The 19,027-nt window shown below is 41.5% G+C and overlaps 1 protein-coding gene across 1 annotated transcript in view; it reads left to right on the top strand.

Moving 5' to 3' along the window:
• The window catches only part of ARHGAP10 (Rho GTPase activating protein 10), a 267,627-nt gene that overhangs the window by 91,411 nt on the left and 157,189 nt on the right, over positions 1 to 19,027 (top strand). The window contains exons 4-5 of the mRNA XM_075611566.1: positions 155 to 226; positions 12,221 to 12,322. Coding sequence (XP_075467681.1) covers positions 155 to 226; positions 12,221 to 12,322 — 174 coding nt within the window. The remainder of the gene's footprint in view (positions 1 to 154; positions 227 to 12,220; positions 12,323 to 19,027) is intronic.

Below are 19,027 nucleotides of genomic sequence, written 5' to 3'. Positions count from 1 at the left end.
TTGGATGACTCTGGGTCATTGTATCCTAAATGAATGCTTTCTGTTGATATACTTTTTTTTTTTATCATCAGCTTGTTGTCCATTAATTAGTATTTTTCCATTGGTTGAGGTATCTTTCACATTGTAGTAATTTGTTGTTGTTTATCTCTTTCAGGCATTAAGTGTAAACGAGACACTGATAAAACCCTTGGAACGATTTAGAAAAGAGCAGCTGGGAGCTGTAAAGGTATAGAAAATACGTATTAGTAGTGATCTGATAAAGATAGGAAAATTAAGACTCATTTAGCCGCCAATGATTTTTGTTGTGGGAGTGTCCCCATGTCGTGCACTTCCCGTGCCATGTTAATATGGTTGTGTGGGCGCGGGAAAAGGCAGAAGCACCGGGCACCCCTCCTTGCCCCCAGCACTCTGATTCTTCCCCCCCCCCTCCCCCTAGAATGCTGATTTTCCCCCACCCCTTGCCCCCGGCACGCTGATATCCCCCTCCACTGGCATGCTGATTTCCTCCTCCTTCCCCCCCGCCATATGAGCGCTGAATCCTCTCCCTCCCTCTTTTGCCCCCAGCACCCGATCTCCCCTGGCCGCCCCTCCCCCTTGGCCCCGACACACTGATTACTCCCTCCCCCCCTTACCTCAACACACCGATCCCAAAAAATTAAACCCAAACGCAGAATTATACTGTTTTGCAATTGTATTTATTGTTGTATATTATTATTGGAACACCTCTACCCCCGGCCAATAGAAGAGGGGCCACACCAATATGCTCCTGGGTCTTTAAATTAGGGTTTCTTATGTGCAGGTGGTGATCAGCGGTCTTTTACCTTGTCTCTCGGGGTGCTGGAATTTGTGCAGGCTGTGTGGTGATCAATAATTAGAGGGCGCCAGGAACTTTTCCTTAAACTTTATTATTACTGTTCAATAATACAATTTCTTCTTTAGGGGCGCTCATGCTGCATTCCCCAAAGAGGCACAATTATTTCCCTTGTTTCTTTAAGGCAATGCACTTGCCTTTGCGAATGTGGCCGCTTCCATTTCCACTGTGACCCGCTGGCAGGGTGCCCACACGTTTGAGGATGCACACCATATTCACCCTGACAGCTTCTGCTCCCTTCTTTTGAGGACAGCTGGGACCCTACCCCGTCTGGCAGCTATGGGGTGATATTCTATGGAACCTAACACTAAGGATCCTATGATGGCGTGCCTTGCCATCCTCTCTTGTGGGTAGGATGCGCGTAAGGGCCATATAGGGGGACCCTGTAATTAATAGTGACTTTTTCCTTACTGGGAAATAACAAAGGGCTTATTTACTAGTTACTTATTATAAACATATTTACAGATGAAATCCCGCTCCTCTGGTTTCTCCTGGGCTCTGAAGATGGAGAGTCAAGCCCCTGATATTTATAGATTTTCTGCCTACCCCCAGTAGCTGGGCAGAATAAGAGTGGGGCTGAGCCTAGCTGTCATCGCCAATAGGTTTACCATTCTAGCATATTCCTGAAACCAGTCATTGCCTATCCTCTGTCTGTGAAATTTGTTTAATGGAACCTACAACAGTCTACTAGACCTGTAAAAGGATAACATGGCATATCCCAAGGGTGCTACATTATATTATGCCGAAAAACAGAGATTTAATTTTTTTGCATATTGAAAAATATTTTAAACATTAAATAAACACTAATTTAAATAAATGAACACAGAAAACCAGAATCCCTAGATATAATGGAGTGCATTGTTACTGAGGCATTGCTCAGAACCTCAGATTTCAAGACCCACTCTGGTTGACGCAGCACTTGGCTGTATGAGAACAGTATTTACTGAGCATATACTTTAACTTGGGTAACCTTATCAGAGCATAACATCCTTAAATCAAAAGCATCATAATATCACCCCGCAGGTCAATCATAGCAATACATCACATATCATTTAGTACATCACCTTTGTCCTTGGTGCATCAATGTGCCAGGGCACTTAACCTCTGAGTGTCCACCAGCTATAGAGTTAATGTGAATGTGGGGGATAGCGCTTCCTTGTGTTGGGGCCCGTTGGTGCACTTAATTTACTACCTTTCTGGTTATTGTCCTAACCAGGATAATCCTTGAATGATCAACCGCTCCTCAACGTGATCCCACGATGCGCTGTGCGGCTCTCTGCAGAACTGGATACACATGCTGACTTCCCAGGGGAGGGATCCCCAGCCGGACGATCCCTTTTCCAATAGTCTCTGCTATGGAGTTAGATCCTCTTTCAGCTACACGCTGTAATGACATCAGGCACTGTCCTGCAGCAGCTCTCTCTCTATGAGTAAAGTGAAGGAGTCCCTGTCTTAAGGCAGTTCCCTACACCAAACAGTTACTTATCTACAGTGTCTCAGGGGACTAACTGGGCCCTGGGGGTATACCGCTGGCCTAGCCCCTGGAGCACTGCTCCGTGGACCTAACCTGCACCTTCAGGTTCCTGGTCTTCAATCCTCACTCTCCCAGCAGGCAGTAGTCCTTCCTTCCTGCAGAAGCAATCCAGCCATCTCATTGGCTCCCGTGTGTCACTAGGCAGCTTTCTACCTGAGCATCATGGGAGTTGTAGTCTCTGTGCTGCACACTTAACATTGGGACCGCGTGCGCATAGGACACAGCGCCTGAGCGACTCTAATGGCCGACGTGACCTTGCCCCACTCATGCGCAACCTTTCAGGGCTCTTCCCGACCCTCGCAGCTTCTGCGCATGCGTGACTCTCCGATCGTGTGCGCGCGCGCACGCCTAACATGGCGGCGCCCTTGGGCGAGAACTGCCGGCAACTCTATTCACCCTGCATACAACTGAGGGTAAGGAGGGGGGGAAACGGGAGCGTGGGGAGACCGGCGTGTACCTGGCTACATATATAAAAATAGTGCAGTTTGGGATTTTCTTTTAAACATTGCTGTTATTTATTATTAACGAGAATTTGTTATGATATTACAAAAATATGCAGACGTGCGATGTTTCATTAATTAAACATCAGCAGTAATAACCAACTTCTGTTTTAACCATAGTCACATTGACATAGACAGCTAGCATATTTTGAATGCACGCATATAAAGTTCTTCAGCATTGACCAAATGCCAAGGTTGAATTTCCTGCATATCTAAAAGACAAAAAGTCGGTTTTCTTTTATGAACAATAAAGACATATTTGGGTATTCAAGTAAAAAACTATTTCTCAGAAATACATTGAAGCATAATAATGTTATCATACATTTCTTTCTTACATAACTTGGTGTTGGCAGGTACTAGAACCTAAGTAAGCCACTTGATAACATGCACATTTTTGCTTGCATGGATATTTTGTTAGCAGAGCGCGTACTTCTCTTACCCTAGTCCAAAAAAGGCATTTTAATAAAACATGTATTAGGAGGCACTTGCAGATAAATTGGCTTTTGTTTGGCAGGCCAATCATGGGTAGAAAATGACTGGAATTTTTCATGCACAAACAAATTCACATTATGCAGAAAAATAAAGCACAAATGTTCTAGTCGGTTTTAAGCTTTGTGTGAACTGGTTATGCAATTTTTAGGCAAATAAATATAGGGCTTGCCTTTTAGGTTGGCAAGATTAAATATTTTCTTTGTTTATTGCCGTAATAACACATGAATGGAAACTCTTTGATAATGTTAATGTGTTAAAACCTGTAGTGGCTTAGTAAATGTGCTTAATATCACATCAACGTTTTGTAATATTGTAGGTGTACACATACAGAATGGTTTACTACGTCACTGATTTTGCTGAATAGGGGAATGTGGCAGGACGGCCTGTAGGCGAGGTTAGGCAAGAGTCCACATATGCATTTTCGGGGTAAACCAAATGTTCAGTGGTTTTTTTTCTCCACAACACAAATTAACATTTGGGCACACTGTCCCTTTAAGGTAAAACAAAACCCATAAAAAGAACGCCTACTCCTCATAGGGAGATCTTGCTAAACATTCCAGCCTATCTTTTGGACTGGCTGGCTTTGTCCAGTTCCCAACCCCTAAACATATACCACAATTAATGAACAATATTAAAGTCCTTACTCTCTTTGGTTGGAATCTCTGTCCCTAAAGAGCGATTAGTAAATCCTTCTAGATTTGCGAATGAGACCATTTGGATCCTTGATGACAGAAGCGGAAAACTACGAAATAAAAGAAGAATTAAAGACCAATAATATGATGCTCACTATAAACAGTTCCTGTGAATGCATAGAGAAAAAGTTCATAATATTTGAATTTTCTCAGACCTATTACACTATTGTTGTTGGTTTTTTTTTTTTTTGTAACTTTTTTTATTTACATTTTTAGAAAAACATAGGGAAAGGGATACAGAAATAGAGAAAAAAGGGGGGAGAGTGTAAGTACCACCAATTTTAATACCTAGAGTACCAGAGCTCCCAAACTTTTTGAAATTTTCTTGCGTTATCTCACCTAAGCTGTGATTCTTTCTATAGATTACACCTCATTTACCTCATTTACTCTCGATTTGATCTCTCTCCTGGATGGGGGTTGGGGCTTTCTCAAGGCACCTGCGATTTGTACGTCTTGCCACAGTCAGGATATCTAACAATAATTTAGATTTATTTTCGTTTAAGTTATCTAGCAGCTTACCCAGGACCATTATAATCGGGTCTAGGGTGATTCTTATCCCAATAGTTTCTCGCACAAAATTCTGCACTATTCCCCAGAATCTCTGTATTTTGGGGCAAAACCACAAGATAGGGGCCATATCCCCGCAGCCCCCCAGCCCCCCAGCAAAGATTTGTGGTCTCTGGATAGATCTGCCACCTCTGAGGCGTCAGGTACCACCTGAACATAACTTCACTATGCACAATCTCTAAAGAAAATATTTATATTCATTGCATTGACCCAAATAACTTGCCAGTCTTCCCAAGAGATCTCTACCTGGAAATCATGAGCCCATTGATCCATACAACTGTGTGTGCAGGGGGCCTCAAATTCCCGAGAAATAAGAACTTGGTACAATGTTGAGATAAGACCCCACTGATAATTTCTTTTTCTACATAGTTCTTCTAATACAGAACACTCTGGGAAAGACCCACCCGGGCACAGCTGCCTAAGATAGTGAGAAACTTGCAAAAATCTGAACACCTCCGCACCCGTGAAGGAATATCTCTGTCAAAAGACGCTAAAGTTTAATAATTTACCATTCAGAAGCATATCCCCCATATCTCTAACGTTTTTAGCCTTCCATAAATCAAAAGTACCGGTAAACCAACCCAGACCAAAATCAGGGTTATCAAAAATAGGGTTAAATCTCGAAGCAGATGAGGGGTGTTGATAATAGATTTTAACCCTATGCCAAATTTTAAAAGAATTTTATAACTGCTGAATCAGAGTGTAAAGACAGACAGTCTTTACGTTCTATTAAGGGCCTTGGATGTTCCCTTTCTGGGGTTGAAGCAGAGGGGATTTAAAGGTTACCTCTCAGCACCTAGAGAGACTGCATTTGTTGGTTTGAATAACTATCCTTTACTTTACGCCTGGTTCTCTTTGTTCTATGCTGAATCAAAGAGGTCTGGTTTAGAGCTCTTTGTTGGCCTATTATTCCACAGAAGGGCCGGTAGTGCCACCGAGCTATTAAATATATTTTCTAAACATACCCACCGATATTGATTTTCTTGGGAATACCAAAAATATTATCTGTTTCAAATGGGAGGCTAAGTAATATTTCCTAATATCAGGGACCGCCAGACTCCCACTTACTTTCTCTGGGTGCGAGCATGACTGATCTTGGCACTCTTGGTCTTTTGTTACCCCATATAAACTGCAAGATTTTATTCTGTAAATCCCTTAAATATTTTATCGGAATAGCGGCCGGTAGTATCTGGAAATGGTAAAGCAATTTCGGGAGGACATTCTTCTTGACTGATATAATACGGCTTATCCAGGAGATTTGGTGACCGCTTCAAAGTAAAAAAAAAAATCCCATTTTAGTCTAGTGAAATGCTCTGGGCAATTATATTTATAAAGAGATTTGTTTTTTTGTGAGAAAGAGCCATAAATATTTTAATCTTACATTATTCAAATGATAATTGAATTATTTAAACCTCAGTATCTGATAAGGTTAAATTTAGATAGAGCCTCTGACTTGGCCGAATTAATTTTACAACTTGAAAACGAACCGAACCTAGAAAGCTCTTCTTGTAAATTGGGAAGAGAAATCAGGGGATTAGAAATTATCAAAATAATATCGTCTGCAAACAGAGATAATTTGAAAGTTTCCTGGCCGATCGTGATACCATGAGTATTAGTATTTTTTCTAATTTTAATTGCAAGCGGCTCAATTGTTAACACAAAGAGGAGGGAAGATAATGGACAACCCTGCCTGGTACCATTACTAATCTTAAATGGTTTAGCTCCCCACCTGGCATTTTCAGAGAAGCTGTAGGGGCTTCGTATAAGACTTGGACCCCCTTTAAAATTGGTCCGGAGAAGCCAAAGCCCTGCATAGTCCGATCTAGAAAATTCCAATTCATTCTATTGAACGCTTTTTCGGCGTCTAAGCTCAATAACATCACTTTGGGTTTAGAAGACGGAACATAATAAATTATATTGATCTTACGTGTATTGTCTGAGGCTTGACGCTTGCTTATAAACCTACCTGATCATTGTGGATTAGTCGGGGCAGAATTCGGTTTTATCTATTGGCCAAAATTTTACTATAAATTTTTAAATCTGTATTAAGAAGTGAGATTGGCCTGTAACTTGCGCAACTCATTGGATCTTTTCCTTCCTTATGTATTACTACTACATTTGCTTTTGACATTTGCATGGGAATCTGGGAGTCGGATAGAAAACTATTAAACATATCAAAAAGATATGGTGCTAAAATTCCCCAATATTTTTTATAGTATAGATTTGAGAATCCATCCGGGCCTGGGGCTTCGAGGGTTTCAGACCTTTAATAACCTCTTTTAACTCTATAAAATTTATTTTAGCATAGAGTCCCTCCGATTCTTCCGCAGACAGCTTTAGGAGTTTGCATGCCTGTAAATAGCTATCTATTTGCTCACTGGATGTTTTATTAAAGTTGGGGTCTGATGAGTCGAGATTATACAGAGTATTATAATATTTAAAAAAATTCTCAGCAATTTGGAAAGGATTATGTGTGATTTCCCCGTTACTCCGTTTTATCGCTGAGAATTGTGATTTAGTTTTAACACCTCTTAACTTGCTAGCGAGGAGCTTACCTGCTTTATTACCTTTATCATAATAAGTCTGACTGGTCCATTTTAATGCTTTCTCTGTGTCTTCCAATCTTAATTTATGTAATTCCTCTCTAGTCTGGCAAAGAATCTTAAATGTCTTCCTGCAAGGGCATGATTTATGTTCCTATTCTAGTACAATTATTTTTGCCATAAGTTTACCCGGTTTACATTTATTTTGCTCTTTTCCTATAGGAGGCTATTGAGAGAAATTGACCTCTAGTGGAGGCTTTATGAGCCTCCCAGAGGATGGACCGGCTTTCGACTGAGCCTTTATTTAGTTTGAAATAGTCTACCAAAATGCTCCCTATCTGTTACTCGATCCCCGTTTGATTCAGAAGCGACCTATTTAGGCACCACTGGAACACATTAGCACTAATAAAAGGGGGTTTTGGGACCATTTCCACTGGTACGTGGTCAGACCATGTTATAGGGCTTATATTTGTCTGGGCGACCCGATCCAATAGATTCGCAGAGACAAATATATATTCAATTCTTGTGTTTGTGTGTTTGTGTGTGTGTGTGTGTGTGTGTGTGTGTGTGTGTGTGTGTGTGTGTGTGTGTGTGTGTGTGTGTGTATGTATATATATATATAATCTATCGTGCGGGGGAGAGTAAAATGTATAATCTTTGTTTTTTGTTCTTCATACGCCATGCGTCTTCGAGTGTAAAATCTTTTATAAGTTTCTTAAAATGTTTTGCTTTGTTGAATACATCGTTCGCTATCATAGGTTGTGGTGATGAGGATCTGTCCAAATCGGGGTTCATGGTCCTATTAATCTCCTCAAATATTATATCTCCTAGGGGGAACCCCCAATTTCTTCTAAGATTTCAGAAAATCAATTTGTTGATCATTCAGAGCATATATATATTAACTAAGGTTAGTCTAACCCCTGACAGAAGACCTCTCACCAGTATAAATCTGCCCTCATTATCCCTTTTATTTCTTCTGTTTGAAATTGGATGTCATGTTTTAACAAAATAGCTACTCTTCTTCTTTTCTTTTTGGAAAATAAGAATAGTAAGCCAACGGGTAAATACCCTGAAAAGTGTTGGGGGGTCCTGGTTGTTAAAATAAGTTTCCTGGAGAAATAAAACATCTGCCTTTTTAAATTCTCTCAGAGCTAGTCTACAGTACTTTTATTATTTGAGTTTAGTCCCTCTACATTTAAAGAGACTACTTTTATGGGCAGTTGGGTAGTCATGGGTTACAGATTAAAGCTCGCTCTCTACTGACTGTGAAGTATGGAATGAAGTGTGGGTGTGAAGGCGTCGTTACCTGGATTTGAGGACTTACTATGGTCCGCTTTAATGGAGGGAGGGGGGGGAGAAAGATTAGGGAAACAAACACAGAAAACAACAATGAAGAGTATATGGGGGGACCTATTGTCTATCCTAAAACTTTTTAACTGCTGGTCCTTGTGTACCACAATAAAGGGCTAAAAGAAGCTCAAATAGGAGGGGGGGGGGGGCACAAGCCTCGAGGATTCCGGTGCACCCTTAACTTACTGTAACCTCTGTCAATGTTCCAAATTGACAAACGGGGTTCATTTGATAATTAGTAGTTTATTGCACTGTATGATCATACTCATTTAAAAGTCTACGAGACTCTCTCTGCCAGGGAGTGTCCAGGCAGCTTCTTTATACATTTTATTTCCTTTTGTTCAAAATGTGTTACTAGACAGATTATACTAACCACTCCTTAATTCTTAAACCAATCATCTTAGAGCTCATTAAACCTGGGTTAAAACTAGCCTCAAACAGCTATGAATAGGATCATTGGTACTCACTATCACTAGAATGTGGGCGTTACTTTAGTTACAGTCGTAAATCTACTTAGAAGTGAAAACCTCCCATCCACCAGATGCAGGGATATAATAGTCAAATTACAATATTACACCACCAAGGAGAAAATAATGAGTCTGTAGGAATCAAGAATATGTGAACTTTGAAGACTAAAGTGTCAAGATTTTCCAAGATCTTTCCAGATCTACAATTTCAAGAAGCCTCCGCCCAGTCACAGCGGTCCTTAGTGACAACGAGATCCGCTATAGATGGGCCTTCCCATTCTGTTTAGTCGTAAACAGAGATGGGATGCAATTTTCGTTAAGATTCCCGGAAGAGGCGGAAAATTTCTTAGGCGGATTTCTGAGGATCAGCGAATCTTGGACCTAAGGCTCGGTGTGCTCTGTCCATATGGAGATCACTTGTTAGAAATGACGGGACTATTTGGGTAAATAGATTTGATAAATAGGGTTGCAGTTTACCCAGATCGACTGTGTCCGGGTTATTTCTTATTCTGAGGTTTTGCCTCCATTCCCGCTTTTCCAAATCATTGATGGCGTCATTCAAGTTCCTGATTTCGTCAAGTCTGAATAGCTCATCTTTCATTGAGCCCTGACTCTGCAGGAATTCTTCGAGTTTATTTTCCAGCTCCACAGTTAATTCTGTCAGGGAAGTCAGTCCTTCCTTAAATTTAGCAAGCCTTTGGGGTGATTTGGGTATTTTCTTCTGGTTCTTGCTCTGTGTCGGTAAAGTTTCCTCGTTGTTGTGGCAGTTTCTGCTCCTGTATATGCGGGTGCGTGCGCCATCTTGGTTTTCAGGAACCGGGGAAGTAGCTTTTGGAGATACTGAGACCCCTTTTTAAGGGGAGGCATCCCTGTAGGTTCCGCTGGCGGGGAAAGTTTTCTTGGGGCGATTTTAGCCGGTTTGGAGGTCTGTTGTCCACGATCGTTGCGGAGTCACAGAGCTACCTTAGAATGCTCCCACCCTCCTCGACGCTGCATGCGCGCCCCCACACTATTGTTGTTTTGAAGCTCATTTCATTTCGGATTGAGACCTACTGCGCCCTAAGAAGTCTTTACTTTGTCATTGAGTTTGTGAGGTTCATTGTTGCAGCACTGTCTGTATTTACATTTTATAGCTTAAAAAAGCAGTATTATTATTTATTATAAATTGTTCTATTTTTGTATAAAGATACCAATATTTTCGCTATGTGGTCATGTATCACTTTTTCAGGTGAGTAGAGATATTTATATTTAGCGCTAGTAATTCTTACACTGTTTTTTTCTAAAGAATTAAGCTTCTGTGTCTTGTCGCTAATTTATGATCGGAGATATCCCTTTTTTATATAAAGCTTGCTCTCCCATGTGTTACTAGCCCTGGAAGTTATACAAACTTTCCTGGTGAAACGGCAGTCTGCTGGGGCCTCAAACTACTGTAGCTTTTAAGTAAGTAGGGCTGGGCTATTAGAAAGAGAGCCTTTAAAATAATAAATGCTTAGGGGTAGATTCCTAAAAAGTGTGATTTATGGGCTGTTCTATTAACTGGTTTCACAGGTAATGCAGGGAAAAACTTAGATTATAAGCTCTTTGGGCTCTTTTTCCTAATGTTACTTTTATGCCTGAAGTGTATAATGTGTTTTATTATTATGTCATGTGTATTACTGCTGGGAAGCGCTATGTACATGGATGGTGCTATATAAATAAAGATATACATACTGCTGCGGCCAAGTTTATTCGAGCATTTGCCCGTTCTTGGCCGCAGCAGTATCCTGGCGCGCGCCGGAGGGTGACGGGCGCGCGCCGAAGCAGCGGAAGAGCGCCCTCCGATCGGGGCGCTCTCCCTACCGCTGCCGGGTCCCCCGGAACCCCCTGCCGCCGTCCCGCGATCGCGGGACACGGAGCCCTGGACGCGCGTGCAGGGGGCGCAGGCTCCCGATGACGCGTGACCGCCGAGGGGCGGCCACTAACAAGCCGGGAAATCTCCCGGCTTGCGGATCTGGCCGCAGAGTGATAAAGTGTGTCGGTAGTGTACAAAACAAAGTTAGAACTTGCACTCACTCGCTGCTTCTGTAAAAGTATTAGGGGGTAGTAGTTTCGTGTTGCTTAGGTCCTGGACATTTACAGCTGCAGCACAGAAAAATCTGCCACTTCCTCGCGTGCGCACTGTGGCCGGCCCCATAAATCCCCTGCATTTTGTTAGAGCTGTTCGCACCATGGCTGCGACCTAATAGATTGATTCATAAACCCACCACCCCCCCTCCCCCGTTCATTTTCTCCCCTTTCCTCTTTCTCTATCATTCACTCCCACCTATGTCATTCTCTTCCACCCCCCCTGTCATTCTCTCTCCCACCCTCTCTCATTCTCTTTCCCCCCCATCTCATTCTCTCTTCCCCCCCCCCCTCTCTGTAATTCTCTTGCTCTGTCATTCTCTCCCTCCCCTCATCTCTCTCCTTCTCCCCCTCCCTTCCCCTCATCTCTCTCCTCTCTCTCCCCTCAGTGACACACACACGAAACAGAACAAATACACAGAGGATAGCCACAGAACACACACACCAGAGCAGAACACAGACATGAAACAGAGCAGGGCACACAGGTCAGAGACACAGCCTCACCTCTCACCACTCTGTGCTCAGTCCCGCCCCCAGGCTCCATACACCACCTACTGATTTGGCTGCTGCTGGGTAATGCAGCCAATCAGGATGGAGGAAACTGCCGAGCCCCCTAGCAAAGGCCCTGCGCTCTCTCCCTGCTCTGGCAGATTGGGGAAATCTCCGCTTTAAGAAAACTAGCGTTTGCCGCCCTTGGCGGTCGCCTAATGGATGAACTGCTCCTGGATATCAGGCTACACTTTTTTGGGGGGAACAAGTGTTTTTTTCAGCTCCAGAAATTCTTATTGAAAAAGTGCTGCTCATAGTTCCTGGTTTCCAATTGGTCCACACAACGTGTGGGATTTAGAAGCTGGAACGGATGACACAGCAGCTTCCTATTGGTTCAGCTGATGCGGGAAGTTTGAACTGCCATTTGGGGGGGGGACTGAAACACTACTTTTACTGGCATATACCTTGGGAACTAGGGGTCCTCAGAGTTTAAAAAAAAGCATGAGAAGGGGATTGAGGGGGGTTAAAAAAAATGAGCAAGAGAAGCTGATGCTTTAAACGACATTAATTCATGGACCGTTTTGCAATCATCTTTGTCTATCATTTGTGCAGGAGGAAAAGAAGAAGTTCGACAAAGAGACAGAGAAAAATTATAGCTCTATGGACAAACATTTAAATTTGTCTGCTAAGAAGAAAGAACCACTTCTCCAAGAGGTATGACTTTCCTGCAACTATTTCTACTGCATGCGTTCAACCCAATGGTCTAATCCAGTCCTCAAAGGCCACAAACCTGTCCGGTTTTAAGGATATCCCTGTTTCAGCACAGGTGGCTCGGTTAACGACTTGAGGACGGGAGTTGCCCACCCCTGTTGTAAGTGCCATTAAGATATACAGTAGAAGTAATATGAGTGCTTAACAATTGGCATCACACAGGCAGAATCACATGCATTTTTGTTCATGAACAATTCACGCATCTCTATCTCCATATCGATATCACACGTTATCTGATCAAATCTGCAGGTTAGCAGGGATTGTGCCATGCACTACTCCCAATGCAAACTGCAACATCAGTGCTCACACACATTTGTCCGTATTAAGTCAGTATTTTGGAGCAAGAGAGAATTTAAAGGTGAGCTTTTAGCTTGTAAAACCACGTATTAGATATGTTGCATGAAATACAATTAATGGTGAGTGATAAATGTATACAAGTGAATATTTTTTTATCTGCGTACTTGCTCATACATACAAGTGCTTTCACTTTGCCTTCTTTGCTAAACTTTTGTAGTTCTGGTTTGCATATGTAATTGCTTTCCGCTTTGGTGTGTTGAATATTCAGCTTAATTAAGGGATACGTGGGTTCCCGGACATTGATAATACATACAAAGATCTATCACATGCTAGTATTGCAGTGTATCTTACAGGAAGATCATTTAGCTGCAGTGAAAAGTTAGGCTATTTTTCTAGAAATAGGGAATGAGCTCAGTGTAGTTACATGGAGATCGCCTGTAGCAGAAAAATTGATTATTTATTAGTATAGCCAGTTTAGGGTAAGCTAAGGTTACAAGAGTATGTGTGTTTGTTTTTCAGGCGTGCCAATAGATGGGTGCACATTTTTTTGGGAAGCCACTGTACTACTTCCCCCACCACTCTCACTCTATTCCCATACTCCTTCTCTCAATTAATCACCCCCATCTCCTCACTCAATTTCTCTTCCACTCCCTCCTCCTCTTTCTCAATCCTTCCCGCCTCCCCCCCGCCCCCCCTTTGCCCTTCTCTCACTCAATTCTGGTCCCACAGTGGAGGGGACCCAGGGCCCTGTGGGCAGATGTGGAAGTTGGGCTCGATTTCTGGGTGGACCTAACTTAGGGTGCCAGCCAGGTGCACCGGCGAGGGGGGAAATTGTGTGAGAGGGCCCCACAGTTGAGGAGAGCTAGGACCCCGCAGCACACAGAGGCCCTGGTGACCGGGGGAGAAAACTGGTGGAGCTCCGGCCCCCAGGAATGGATGATCACTGCGTATCATCACATGGGCTGTTCCAAATAAGTGGTTCATAGGTTTATCACGCCTAGTTTAAAGAATAATTAGTATGTGTGAATGTTGGTAAACTTTTTGGGTCATTGTCCTGGTTTTTAGAGGTGTGTGTTAAACACATTTCAAAACATGGAACTCTGCTGTATCTCCCTTGGTCAGAAGCAGGCGGTCTCTTCAGCTGAACCATGTTAATTTGTGCTCCAGGGACCCCCAGCTTCCTGAGATTCATACCTCCATGGGCGTTGCCAGTTCTCCATGGAGGTATAAATCCCCTGTGTCACGCATGCCATTAGGAAGCCCCAATGGTTGAAGTTCTCGTATAACATATTGAACAATGCAAGTATACATAAAATACTAAACAATGTAACCTGGTGAACTATGTGCCCCCATGCAGAGAACACACATTAATGATACTCATATTGCCCCCAGGTTTTTATAGTTTTTTTTATATGATGTTTTTGGGCTCAGAGTATGTCACTCTGAGTATACTTAATGTGTTCTCTGCATGGGGACACTTTGTTCACTAGGTTACATTGTTTAGTATTTTATGTATACTTGCATTGTTCAATATGTATCTGTACCTTTAAGTTATCTTATACTTTGGAAACCGCGCTGCTTATTTGTTTTATACAGATCTTGCGATCTAGGTATTCTGAGGCTGAGTATTATCTATGTATTAGTTGATACTGGTCGCTTAAGTGTGTGTCACTAGATGCAATCTAGCCTTATTAATTAGGCAGCAGCTGTGTATCCACCAATCATGAAGTAGGTTTGGATATTTAGAGGCACCTGAATGGAAAAGAGACACTCCTGATGAAAACTTTGAAAGTTGAAACGCGTTGAGTGTGGAAAAGACGCAGGACACTACACGCAATATCTCCTGCCCAATCGAGGTGACTCCACTCCTGCGGAATATCCGGGTATTCAACCCCGAAAGCGCGGAGGGAGGGGACGTGAGCCAAGCAGAGTTGGAGCAGAGGAAACAGTTTACAGCCTTCAGCCACCGGCGTTAGTTTGTTGATCGAAATGCCTTTTCAGATCTGACACAATGTGAGTGTGTTTTATCTATGATTATTTTTATAAACCTTTTTGTCTGTACTATCTCCGGTCTCTTGTATTACCATACCAAGGTTTTACCCGGTGAATCGTGTTACCTGTCTACTACACCCTGGGGAACATACGTGGTTTTACTACATAAAGATACATTTATGGGATTTGTCAGAGTGAAGTTTGTAAGGACAAATGTCACTGGAATTGGGAATAAGACTGTTTCCTTAAATTATCAGACATATTGCACTATTTGTGGTGTGTTTGCTTTTTTCTATATGTATGCGCTCCGCTCCAACCTGGAAAACGAAGAAAATAATAGTCCTGATTGAATCTAGAGAAAATGTCCAGCACATTTGTGATGATTCTTCTATAGGTGTAAAGTATGAAACACTGATATACAGTAATGTATTTCACCAACATCAAAGTTCTTACACTAACAGAATCCATAAGTACTTGTTGGAATGACTAAGGCATCACAGCCTTTAAAATATCTCTATGAATAAACAATCTAAACAAGATCATAATGTTTGCAATAAGGGCAATACCAACATTCTTATCATTAACTCACTTTTTTGGTGTGTTATTAAAGGGCGAACACTGTTTTTTTAATGTAATTTTGCTACTAAACATTTTTTGTGATCCGATTTAGGAAAAAAACTTATTTGTTTAGTTTGGGAGTTTTGCCAAATTATGAAAAGAAAAAAAAAACTCCAAACAAGTAGGGAAAATGCTAAAATACTGTAGCACAATAAAGCATGGAAACTGATTAAATGAAGTTTATAATCATTAAACAACTGGAAAGCTAAAGTAAAATAGCTGAAATGTTAAATGGTGTAAAAAGATATGGTGATACCTACCTGAACACCTAGAGAGAGGCACTTGGCTGGGTGTTCTGGTTTTGGTTGTAAATATTTTTGGGGATTTTGGTTCTAATACCCTGAAAGTTTTTATATTTGGGTTTGGAATGTAAGGTATTAGTAGGTTTTGACTTGACACACCCAGTTTTGTCCCATATCACGTTTTAATACCCCCTAAATTCAATAACACCATAGTCGGGTGTATATATATATAATTTTTTTTGTGCTCTTAATCTGGGGTAATTTTAAGAAGGTGCAATTTGACTCCATCCACTTTCAGACCAAGAGTCTCCATTTGCATTGGTCACTCTTAAAAGTCCCTGGTGCATTTTTTTCCAAACAGCCTGTTTCCTGAGACCTCTAATACATATTTATTTATTTATAGAATATTTTACCAGGAAGTAATACATTGAGAGTTACCTCTCGTTTTCCTGGGCACAGAGTTAAGACAAATAATACATGGTTACAAATACAGTTACATAAATGAACAGGGTATACATTATATACAAGACATTGCATGCACAGTTAAAGAAAATATATATATTGTGGGCGTATGAAACAGTTACAGACCAGGTTAAAATGTGAGACAGCCTTAGATTTGAAAGAACTTAAACTGGTGGTGGATGTGAGAGTCTCTGGTAGGTAATACTGATGCTAAATTTCACCAATTGCAAACCCAGTTTTTACTCCCAAAACAGAATTTTGCACTGGGACTTCAGACATGACTAGTAACTCCTAGACTGCCCTTTAGTTGTTAGAGCGCTGTGCAACATAATGTCTGTTGCAGTGGGTGAGAGTCTCTAGAGAATGTCTCATTGGTTGAAGGTTGTAACTGTGCCCTTCTTTTCCCTGGGAGCTCCCTTAGAAGATCAGAGGCTTGTTCCGATGTCTTGAACCGGTTGCACTAGGTTTCTCCTAAAAAGTGTATGCCTCTGGCCCTGGATAATGCCGGCTGTCTAGGTCGGATTTAATGCAGTTTTTATGTTTTGAGGAATTGTTACAAAAATGTCGCTGGGAATAGCCAGCATCGGTGTGTATTCAACTGACGGACCAGGGTGACAGTCTGGCATTGCCAGTTACAAGCAGGTCAGACCCATGGTTCCTTATTGATTCTTACTACCCCTGACCATGGAAACCATATGTACACACACGAGAGGTACAAAAACGGTCTAGTTATAATATTTTAAAGCAGCAATCTTTTTTTCAGAATTCGTAACCAAGCTATTTTAAGCTTAGGTGCCCCCTCCCCCCCCCCCCTCTCATTCCTGAGATACTTCAATTACTGGTGACTTTTGTTAGCTTTGTAAGAAAATTAACATGGCCACCAAATCTCACTGGTCTCTCAGGCCAACAGGAAGCCACAACATCATCAGATGGATGGCGTTGCCACCTCCTGTTTGGTGAACGTAGCACCCATCTTAAAATGTCCAGGAGGAACACCGACAACTAAACCGGTAAGTGTCTTTTGAACCTGGGGGTCCTTGGAGCTACAAATGGCACAATTCAGCCTCGGAAGTTCCTCTGGCTACAATTATGTTAACAACAAAAAAAAAGTATACAAAATGGGTGGGATTTCTGCTTTAAGCTACTTAAAGCTACTACTGCTTTCCCGTCCCCCCCCCATTCCCATATATTTCCAGCCTATTGGGTTGTGAAGGAATAATTGGAGGAATAATTGGAGGAATAATGATACTTTTAGAGCTGAGAACTTGAAAACACAATATTTTTCTTGGCTTACTGTAATTCCCCCCGAGGGGTCCTTTTCAAATGTATGCTGTTTCCTTCCAAAAGAATTGCAAAGAAAGAATGCATGAGAAAATGAGTAAGGGATGCGTCAGTGACCCTTTTTTGACAGGAGAAAAGAGGCTCCTTAGTGTGTCTCTTTTTGTAACATTGGGAAAAGATTGTGAATTCTTAATGCTGGACATTTTGTTTTCCAAAAAAACAATACTCTGATGCTTCTAATGTAAAATAGCAAACCCTCCTCATTCATTGTTGTGAATACCAATAAACAATGCATTTGAAACCATTTGAAATGAGTTTTCTTTTTGACATCTATAATCTTACAGAATACACGAGAAGTCACTGATATAAAACCATGCCATAAGGGGTTTCTAATCTGGTGTTGCTGTGCTTTAAATGTGTCTTAATTACAGTGTATGCAGTTATGTACAAAGTCCTTACATTAGAATACTATGCTTATTACTATTTTATATTCTGAATTTTCACATTACATTTATTGAACAAAAGGTATACATTTAAATGTCCGTTCTCCCCCCCCCCCCTTTATTTTGTGTACGAGAAAATATACATGACATCTTTGTCTAAACTATCGGGTGCAGTCCAGCTGATCAATATGTGTTGGAACCTCTGTAAAGTGAAAGCTCTCCGCTACGTTCACATCTCCACAGTCTATTACCTCATAATATTTTAGGCGAACTCCCAAAAAATTCTCAACAACTCACAACTGAACTACGCAGAATATACTATTTCTTGGATACCAAGAAGAAAAGAAAACTCTTTATTCACGCAAGTTAAATTTAGAAAGTGAAGAGAGAAAAAAAAAAAGAATAATTCAAGAACAACACTTGGGGTCCTTTTGTGTAGTCCACTACAAGAAATAAGGAATTATACACAACTTTTTAACCTGGAAAGAGACATACTGAAATAGTGACGTACTAGTCGGCTCACTTCAGCCGTCATCCTCATTTTGTTGACATGTGAGGGAAGATTACAGCATGCAATATTGTAATCCAGGAGTGCAGGGACAATTTCTTGGGTGAGGGTGCTGTACATACAAAATCAGTAACATACATTACCATAATGTCAACCTGTATAAATGCGGTGGGGGAACGGAGGGGGGGGGGGGGGCTCGGGGATCTGCAGTACACTCCTCCCCCACACATCCGTAATTTCAGCCCTATGGTGTAATTGCATGAAAATGACCATTTATTTGACGGGTTCAATGCAATGGATCGCATTGCCCTTCAGCATTGAAGGAGTAAAAAGGTTAGGATAATAGTTATGCAAACACCACAGACCAATAGACGATCATCTGCGCATACTGTACGTCAGGAACTTACAGTACTTGCAATTCTGGTATTTATAAAAACCAGGTGCACGATCTCGCGGGTCCATCAAAAATAACAGAAATGACTTTCCGAAATAAAACAAAAACTTGAATGAAATGTATTTTGTGGCTGAACTAGGCTATAAATTGTCAAGCTTATGGTCGCAAAATTAGTTGGTTAACTATCCTTATAGAGGTACAGAAAATGTGGCCTGTTTGTGGTCACTCAGAACAACAATGGGTCTTTCTGGGTTGACAATGGAATATTATAGTATATTTAAACCATTCAGTCTGTCTGCACAGATTGTCAGTGGACAATCATGAAAAGGAAAATACAGCTCAACCCCGTTACAACGCGATCCGTTACATCGCGAATCAGTTTATAACGCGATGCAAGCGTAGCTCCCAATT

This window comes from Ascaphus truei, chromosome 1 (genome assembly GCF_040206685.1).
Source record: "Ascaphus truei isolate aAscTru1 chromosome 1, aAscTru1.hap1, whole genome shotgun sequence".
In the NCBI taxonomy this organism is placed as follows: domain Eukaryota; kingdom Metazoa; phylum Chordata; class Amphibia; order Anura; family Ascaphidae; genus Ascaphus; species Ascaphus truei.
This window is presented reverse-complemented; position numbering and strand designations above follow the sequence as displayed.